General features: G+C 36.0%; 1 protein-coding gene across 1 annotated transcript; it reads left to right on the forward strand.

Moving 5' to 3' along the window:
- The first annotated feature begins 6,718 nt into the window (after positions 1-6,718).
- On the forward strand, positions 6,719-7,669 carry LOC132677753 (olfactory receptor 5AC1-like). The gene has a single exon (XM_060629530.2). It carries the CDS (start codon positions 6,719-6,721, stop codon positions 7,667-7,669), a length of 951 nt encoding a protein of 316 aa, XP_060485513.2.
- Positions 7,670-10,324: the final 2,655 nt, after the last annotated feature.

Genomic DNA, 10,324 nt, shown 5'->3' on the forward strand with positions numbered 1-10,324 from the left:
ACTTTTCACACATTAAACAGATTTTTATGCCCTTCAGTAGTTTTGCATTTATACCAAATACATATAGATCAGGCATATTTCTTGCCAAGTTTAATCACATATGTATGTATACACACACACACACACACACACACACATATATATGCGCATCTGTATATCTATATATAGATACATAGATTTTTTTCAAGAAATATATTGGGAATTTTTTTAGATTTTTGACAATTTGAAAAAACTCTCAGATGAACTTCATAGTCTGGAAATATTGAAAAATTAAGAAAAAGGTATGTCATGAATGCATAACATATGTGATACTAGTCTATTTTATCATACTACCATAAAACATACAAAAATCTATATAAAAAGTTAAAGTTTATTGAAACCAACACACACACACACACACACACACGTAGAGTCTGCACATGGCTATACTGGCAGTTGAGAGAAAGCAGCATTAAGTCACAACTACATAAAATTAACTGTGGTAATACTGTACCACTGTAATAATTTCATAGTCGCCTTCGGCTGCTGTTGCAATGAGCTCATGTTGAGTACCTGCTTACACAACTTTTGAGGCTAATCACCTCTACGTAAGCAATTGGTTTTTCTAGCAAATTGCATATTGCAGTATAAAGTGATCCTGTAGTTCTCACGTTTTTCTCATCATATTTAGTGCAATACCATAAACCTTGAATAAAACTATGGGACACATAATGAAGTGCCATTAGTGGTTCTGTTAGTGTTCCCAAAAGTCAGAGAAGAATCATGACATTACAAGAAAAAGTTGAATTGTTTAATATGTGTGGTAGATTGAGGTCTGCAGCTGTGGTTGCCTGCCATGTAAAGATAAATGGATACAGTATAAAGGACCACTATGAAAAAAAAAAAAAAAAAAAAGAAAGGAAATTCTTGAAGCAATCACTGCAACTACCCTAGCAGACTCACAGGTACAAAAACCTTGCATTTTTTGCAAAATACCTTTTAATCTCATATTAAAAATGTAGGTTTTATGTGGGTGCAGAATTGCTGTAAGAAAGGCATAGCTATAGGCTCTAACATGATTCAAGAGAAAGTGAAGTCATATGATAACTTAAAGCAAAAGGAAGGTGAAAGATCTAAAGTTGGAGAATTTAATGCCAGCAAAAGATGGTTTGATTATTTTGGAAGGACGTTTGGCTTAAAAAAACATCAAGATAACAGGAGAAGCAGCTCTGTCAACTAAAAGGCAGCAGAAGAGTTCCGGGATGCCATTCAAAAAATCATTGAGGAGAAAAGATGACTACCTGAATAGGTTTTGAATGCAGATGAAAGGGTCCTATTCTGGAAAAAAAAAATGCTATAAAGGACATTTATTAGTAAGGAAGAAAAGCGAGCACCAGGATTTAAGGCAGGGAGAGATGGCCCAAATCTACTGTTTTGTGCAAATGCCGTTGGGTTTATGATCAGGACAGTCCTTATCTATGAAGCTGATGACCCCTAAGCCTTGAAGGGAAAAGAGCAATCCCAGCTTTCAGCCTTTTGGTTGTACAAGAAAGCCCAGACAATAAGAACAGTTTTTCTGAATTGGTTCCATCCTCGCTTTGTTCCTGAATGCAGGAAGTACCTTGCCAGTAAGGGATTGCCTTTTGAAGTTCTTTTGATGTTGGACATTGCCTCCAGCCAACCAGAACCCCGAGTTCAACACCAAAGACATTATAGTGGTCTACTTGTCCCCAAACACAATGTTTCTAGTTTAGCCTCTAGATCAGCGGTTCATAAGAACCTTTAATGCTCATTATACACAGTAATATATGGAAGGGACTGTCAATAGTTTGGAAGAGAACCGCAATAGAGAGAATATCATAAAAGTGTGGAAGGATTATACCACTGAAGATGCCATCATTGTTACAGAAAAATCATGAAAGCCACCAAGCCCAAAACAATAAATTCTTGCTGGGAAAACTGTGTTCAGATGTTGTACACAATACGATTTATGACAGAGTCAATCAAGGAAATCATTAAAGAGGTTGCGGATGTGGCAAAAAAGGTGGGGCGTGAAGGTTCTCAAGATACGGATCTTGAAGAAATTCATGAACTAATACACACCACACCAGAAGAATTAACAGACGATGACATGATGGAAATGAATGCTTCTGAGCCAGTGCTAGACGATAAGGAAGAAGACGGCAGAAGCAATGCCAGAAACAAATCAACACTAGACAATCTGGCAGAAGGTGCTGATTGATTATTCAAGACTGTTTTTGAGTTTGATGACATGGACTCTTCTATGATATGAGAACTGAAAATAAAGCAAATGGAGGAAGAAGGATTGGTACTGGGTTAGAAACATTTTGAGAGGAATGAAAAAGCAAAAAAGTCAGAGAGAAATGACAATGTATTTTGGTAAAGTTACACTGAGTGGGCCTGCTTCTCCCACAACCTTTTCCACCTCCTTCACCTCTTCTGCCTCTGCTACCTTTGGGACAAGACCAACTCCTCCTTTTCTTTCTCCTCCTGAGTCTCCTCAGTGTGAAGACAAGGATGAATACCTATATGATGATTTATGTCTACTTCATGAAGCAAATAATCATCATGCCATACAGTTAAAACAAAACCTATTTTATGTGTGTGTCTTCATGTGAGAAATTTAGTAACCACACAGCACGAACTGTATGAGATATTTTTGTATCAACTTCATCATCAGCAACACCGCCTATGTATTCATCCTGTAGATGAATACAAGTGCAAGTCTTGTATGGGAGCAAATAGCCTAACCTTACACAGGTGTAAAGTGAGTGATATGTAATACAAAATTAATAAGGCATTAGTTTTATAACTTTGCTTTCAAAGAATTACATCATCATACAGTATGCCTCTCTCTCTTTCGTTATTGGTAAAAACTGTTGATAAGAAGTTCCTATTATCACAGGTGCTTTTTTAAATGTAACAATGTTTCCAATACTGTATTATGAGTATAGCTGTAATATGGTATGCCATAAAGAACTTATAACAATTAATTCATTTAATGTATGGTCTGGGCCACCATCAGGCAATCATATTAATTATAGTAGACTATCATAAAGCAATCATATTGCTGCTTCTTTGTAACAGTGCATGAACTGTATTCCTGTAAATAAATATGAATTTCTTTCTCACAGCTTTTCATTTTTGATATCTAGTGTTAGTAACACATATAATGTCTACAGTGTTTTGTATCCTAAGACAATATTGATGTAGGTACTGACAATTCATCTTTCAGAGGATGTAAACTTACGATACTGATACAGTACAGTACTGTAAATGTATTTTCTCTTATAATTTTATCAATAATATTTTCTTTTCTCTAGCTTACTTTGTTGTAAGAATATAGTACATAATACATTTAATATACAAAATATGTGTTGATTAAGAATTTATTTTATTGGTAAGGCTTATAGTCAACAGCAGGCTATTACAGCAGTTACATTTTTGAGGAGTCAAGTTATACACAGATTTTCACCCACACAGCTGATTGGTGCCCCTAGCTCTCATGTTGTTCAAGAGTCAACTGTAATGATATAGAAGACTATATATGGTATACATTAAGTTAAAAATAGCTTATGAAAACTTATGTATAGCAGAGCCATTATTTTGTTTTAAAATGTTCATAAAAATTATGCATCTATAAATTATGTATTTATAAGTATACATAAACATTAACTACATGCATGGGTAAATAATAGGAGAAATATTCACCAAAAAGTTAACTGTATTTATCAGTTGTTACTGAGATTACAACAATTTTGTTTCTTTGTGCTTTTCTATGTTTTCAATTTTTTTTCTGCAATTAACTTGCTTTCATTTTCAGAAGAAACAAGCTTATAAAAATAATACAAATAAGCATGTTAAAAGTGATTTGTTGATTAGTCTATAATTCCCAATAGATTGAGTTCATTCCACAGGGAATCTTTTGGTGGCATTGAGGGAGTTTCCACATTCTCTTCACAAACAGGTTTGAAGATGGGAAGAAATAAATATCTTTTCTTCCAAACTGCATTTTTCAAAGAAAAATAACATGAGACAAACAGTTGTGTTTGACATTTTTGTTCTTGTATCTTAAGAGTTCTTCATGAAAATTTATATTTTATGACATCTCTGCATCTTCTTATAAGAAGTGGGTGAGAATACAGTGCTTTATTTTATTGTCATTATTCTTTCCATGAAAAGTGATAGAACATATCATTTTAGTAACAAGCGTTTCTCATGAGCTGTCAAAATATCTTCAAATTTTTTTGAGATGATTTATCTATCAAATGGAACAGAAAAGAATCCTAACTGAATAGCTAAATAAAAATGTTGTTCATTTCCTTCAACCCCTTGTGGATACAAGGCTATATATCTATAGAATGAAGATTTGAACCCATGCTATAATATAGTCTGTGTGCTTCACCACTATGCTATGCCACCTACTAAGTAGCTAAGATGAATTATAGTCTCATAGGCTGTGGGCAGAAATACACCTCAGAAATTCCAATGCTGTACAAAAGAGAATCTTAAAACGAAGGTTATACAGTGGCTTAGGCTTATCACTTAGTAATTTAGAAGTAGAATTGAGACTCAAGCTTTTAAAATTTTGTTACATTTCTGTTAACATTTATTTTGCCAGGATAATGAATTATAGAATCAATCTGTTTAATAACTTGTGTCTTTGAAAGTAAAATTCATTCTGACCTTTATTTTATTATGGGAACTTCACAGAATCAGTTAAAAGTTAGAAATTATAGTGAAGGGGCTTTTCAAGTCTTTTAAAGACCTTTAAAGGGAGGTTATGCCTTCCCCTTCAGTGTGGTTCTTGTTGACATATTAGTTTTCTAGAAATATGCAGAAAAGAGTTCACCACATCTGCTGAGAACAACACCTCACTGTTGTGTTCTTGGAGGGGTATAAAATAAGGATAATCTTGTACTTGCAGTGGTTTGACAGCAGTGTGCTTACTCGACGATTACTGTCAATGTGACCAGCCTCTCTGTTGGTGTTTCTCCATGTCTAAAATAAATCCCAAATTTTCTCTTTTCCTATTTCCAGTGAAAATGAAGAACTGCTTTCCTCAAAATAGCCTCTCTTTTAAAGTGGAAAAACTCCAGGTGTCTTTTTATAGAAAACACCCCAATTCTTCTATATATTTTTACGGTTCAAAGATTATTTTCATTAGAGCTGAATTTTTCGCAAATATTGTTATTCTTCCTTTTGAATTACAGAGTGAAAGCTTTGAGATGTTTCAGCCTAGCACACACTTAGGGAGGGAATCTTCAGCTACGTCTATACAGAATTGATGTCTACATTACAGAAGTATACATATGTGTTGGAATGACAACCACTTGGGTGGTCTTGTCATAAAACCCTGGGGACTGCAAATCCAAGATTGGTAAATATTGTCTTGAATGGTTGTATACTTCATTAGCTGTTTATTAAAGGGTCGATCTTTTAGATGCTAAGAGAGGGTGTTGAATACATAAAACATATTTTATGTTCAGACTGGTGCATAATTTATCATTCATGAAATGCACTGTGATGGTGAGGACTGAAGCTTTTTCTTTGGGGTCTCCACAAGATCCAGCCTTCTCACTTTCTTTCCAGGCTTATGGAACTCGTGGATACATTTTATTTTGGGGCTCTTATCTGCCTTGACTGCTGTCTTTATGTTAGTCATTACCTATTACTGTGGTTCATCTTTTCTCATTTGATTTGCCTTTTAAACAAAATTTATAATTTTTACTATTTAAATTGAATCCACCTTTTCAAAAACACTGGTTATTTTTCCTACTTGGGGACCATTTGTAATGTTTCATTCCACCCTGACTTTGATAGTCCCATTTGTAATCCCCAAAAGCACAGGAAAAGAAAAATCCTTCCAATCATTTTATAATTATGAGCCTCTGAAATATTAAAAACATTCTTGGTTAACCACATAATTGTCTACATTGGCATGTTGAATGGGAGCTCTTGGATCTGTTCCAAATGTGCAAATAAGCTGGCTAGTGTTTTTGTTTCTTCTCTAGTCTTGAAAGAGTGATTATTTTAGCATCTTGAGTGCAGCACCAGAATTAGAAGATCTATGTGTGACTGAGCTAAGAATGATAGTGCTGTAATGTAGAAGGCACTAAATACATATTTATTGACTGAACGCATATGTTCACATCGGACAATTTATTGGGAAAATTAAAGATTCCATTAGAAATTTGGAGTGGCTTGGAAGAATGTATAATAAAAAGGATCTGTTAGGAATTTGAGGAGATTTTGATGAATATACAATCAAATAACATAATAGTAATGGACATAGAACAGGTGAAATGGGATTGTAACTTACTGTCTTATTAGTCTATACAGTAATATCTTGGAAAGAATGATATATATCACCAATACCAAAGATAGAGTCCAGTTTTCATTCAATAAAAAAGACATGAAGGAGTTCCTGAGAAAAGGTGAAAGTACATCTGAACCTGAACGAGTGTCTCTATCATCCTTCAAGTAATACTATACATATTTTAAAAGCCTTTTTATCAAGCCTTTACTTCTTGAAATTATCTATATTTATTATCATTAGTATGTTTTAAACAAGAGAAGCTCTAAGCTTTACTATTTGTTGAGTAAGGGCCATCTGAAATAGAGGAATATGACTTTGTCATATAATACCAGTTTTCACGATCTTTGTTCATTTTTTCCTTTATCTATTCTGTTATTGCAGGAAACAGCCTGAGTGGATATGATGGAGGCAAACAAGACACAGGTGACACAGTTTGTTCTCACAGGACTGACAGATCGTCCAGGGATGCAGGTTCCCCTGTTCCTGGCGTTCTTGGTCATCTATCTCACCACCATGGTGGGCAACCTCGGACTGATTTTCCTCATCTGGAAGGACCCTCATCTTCACACTCCCATGTACTTATTCCTTGGCAGTTTGGCCTTTGCAGATGCTTGTTCCTCATCCTCTGTGACTCCCAGGATGTTTGTCAGCATCTTAGACAAAAGTCAAATGATATCTCTCTTTGAGTGCATGGCCCAGTATTATTTTTTTGGTTCCAGTGCCACCACAGAGTGTTTCCTCTTGGTAGTGATGGCCTATGACCGCTACGCAGCCATATGCAACCCCTTGCTTTATCCAGTGGTGATGTCCAACCGACTCTGTACCTGGTTGATAAGTGTGTCATATGTGATTGGTTTTCTGCATCCCGTCATTCATGTGGGATTATTATTTAGATTAACCTTCTGCAGGTCCAATATAATACCTCATTTCTACTGTGAAATTTTGTCACTATATACAATTTCTTGCACTGACCCATCTCTTAATGCGTTGGTGATTTTTATTTTTGCTGCTTGTATACAAGCTTTTACTTTTACGACCATCATGGTGTCTTATACCCGTGTCCTCTTTGCCATCCTGAAAAAGAAGTCTGAGAAGGGCAGGAGCAAAGCCTTCTCCACGTGCAGCGCCCACCTGCTCTCTGTCTCTTTGTTCTATGGCACTCTCTTCTTCATGTATGTGCGTCCTGGGTCTGGGCCAGATCAATATCAGGACAAAATGTATTCATTGTTCTACACGGTTATAATCCCTCTGCTAAACCCCTTTATTTATAGCCTAAGAAACAAGGAAGTTTTAGGTGCACTGAGAAAAGTGATAAAGAAATATTTGGGGAAAGCTTTCATTATTCCTTAAATCTCATTCTGTTTAAATAAAGCAAAATGTGTCCCTGGGTTTTGCATGTAGTGGGGACTTAATCTATAATCATTAAATGAATGAATAAAAAATTTAGAGTAGACTTTTCTTCATCATAAGTTGTGATCATCAAAATAATTAATGAGCATGGTAAAGACAGGCTCCGTTTACTTTGTGTTGTTGTTGTTTTTAATCCATCCTCAAAGATAAAAATAAAACAGAAATCTCCAAATTACTATGTCTTTGTAATTTGAATGAGCTTTTGTGCTTCCAGATACACACATTTTAAAACTTTTTGAACTTATATTCTTTTACAGGAAGATTTAGCATATGTAAATCCTCTTTAAATACTGCTCAAGCTCTCCTAGATAATTCTTGACTAAGTAATTTTCAAGATTTTATAGATATAAATATCTTTGATAGATGTTTATAACTATGCAAATGCTATGTGCACCAATGTAATACTGTTAGACTAAATATGACACTAATTCTTCTTGAGGCATTTAATGTAATATATCTGGGACGTTTACAATGTTGAATATTAACTTGCATTTGCATGGAATTCAATGAAAGATATGAAAATCAAGCAATTAATTACTTAAAATAATCTCTTTTCCTGCAATATAGTGAATAACTCTGAGTTCTTTAAAAATTTCTTTTTAATTTATTGAGTAATCTCACTGAGAACCTTGTTTCCAGAACAGATATACCAGTTGAATACTTTTTTCTCCTGTAATTGACAACTACCTGAGGTAGCAAGTGTGCTTGATCTTTTCCTTACAAATGTTACCTGTGTTTTCCATCTGGCCCTGCAGCCTCTTTGGTCTCCTGACTTTATTACGTATGGCCTTGCGAATACCCTAGTGAAAAGCAAGAAAAGATAGCCCCATATACATGACACATCCCTCTAACACCTGGTCTATTATTTCGATTTGAGGATAGAAACAATTTGTTGAGTCATTGAACAACAAAATCCGAGGTGGGGCCCACTGGCTTCACTACCGTGTGTTTGGGGTTTGGGGCTCCGTTTCCTCAGACCTACTCCTCTCACTGCACCTAAGCTCTGTCTTCTGCTCTATGGGCTCATTGGAACCACATTTCTCTCTATGGGCTCATTGGAACCACATTTCTCTCTATGGGTGCCAAGCATCTGTTAAGTTTCTGTCTCCACCTCTCCACAGTCAAGGCCAGTGGTGAAACTTTTTTTCTTTTTAAGTATTGGCTGTGTATCATGGTTATCTGTCAATGTATAGATGTTCTCTCTCATCTTTATTTTTTCTAACAGAGTTGTCACTAAGGTGGGGTGTAACCCAGCAGCAGATTGGTACATTCTTCTGTGGTTTTGTCAGCACGGGATGATACATAGCAGGACTGCTATCTTCACAGGCCCCCTGGTGAAACAGCCATAGCGAGTTCCATGGTCCATGGGGATAATTTTTTTTGCAAATGTTAAGCTATGCAATTTAAATATCCCATTTTATTGTGTTTGTTTTCATGGTGTTTAAAGTTGGAAAAAGCTAGTACTTGACTTTTTAGAGATTCTTTAAGAGGAGACTTTCTAAATTTATTTACTTCCTTTTCACCAGAGATATTCCAGGTTTGGTGAATTCACCTCTTCTTGTTTTTCTTATTTTTTTGTTTTTTCTATGACTAGAGGGTCTTAAACTTGCTACTTTGTTACAAAGAAGACATGCCATTAAAGGGGACAAGCTCACCTCTTGTGGACCTGGGAGGTTAGGGGAAAGACAGAAGATGGCAATAGTGAAAGAAGAATCAGTCTTGCAGGTTTTAATGTCTCCCTCTGGAGAGGACTGGGATTTGGAAGGCAGGGGGCAAATTGATAGTATGAAGTAGTGTGTTTTCTATTGCTGTTTTAACAAATAACCATGAACAGTGGCTTAAAACAATACAGATTTATTACATTAGCTCTGTAACGCAGAAGTCTGACATGAATCTCATTGAATGAAAATCAAGGTGTTGGCAGGGTGAATTCCTTTTTGGAAGCTTTGGGTGAGACTTTACTTCCTCCCCTTTTCCAGTTCTAGAAGCTGCCTACATCCTTTAACTCATGGGCCCCTTCCTGCACCTTCAAAGCCAGCAGTGTTGCATCTCTCGGTGCCTGTCTTCTGTAGTCACGGTTTAGTCTTTAGACTCTGGCTCTTCTGCCTCCCTCTTCTACTTTAATGACCTTTGTGATTGCATTGGACCTCTCCAGATAATGCAGAATAATCTCCCTATTTTAAGGTCAGCTTATGGGCAAATGTAACTCTACCTGCAAGATTAACTCCTTTCATGCAACCTAACATATTTACAGGTTCATATCTTTGATGGCCATTATTTTGCCTACCACACAGACAGCCTTAGAAGAGAGGAACTTCTTCCTAGATTGCCAGTTAGGGCACTGGAAAAAAATTTTCTTGCTCTTCTCCTTCCTTATTTGGCTACATCAAAATGAACTTCATCCTGAAGTGTGTGAAGGCAGGAGAGCCTTGATGTTTAGCTTAGAGGCTGCTTCCCCTCACTGCATTGCATGGCCAGCACCTGGAAATTCCTGCATATCTGAAACTGGCTGGGAGACGCACTCCTGAAAAGTAATGTTAAAGAATGGACTAGGGCATGTAGATAGAGGGTATAATAGACACCCTAAGAGAGTTA

This window comes from Panthera onca, chromosome C2, assembly GCF_046562875.1.
Source record: "Panthera onca isolate mPanOnc1 chromosome C2, mPanOnc1 haplotype 2, whole genome shotgun sequence".
In the NCBI taxonomy this organism is placed as follows: domain Eukaryota; kingdom Metazoa; phylum Chordata; class Mammalia; order Carnivora; family Felidae; genus Panthera; species Panthera onca.

Bases quoted from the DNA above. Each gene is read 5' to 3' on its own strand.
- LOC132677753 (XM_060629530.2), top strand. From the start codon at position 6,719: ATGATGGAGGCAAACAAGACACAGGTGACACAGTTTGTTCTCACAGGA.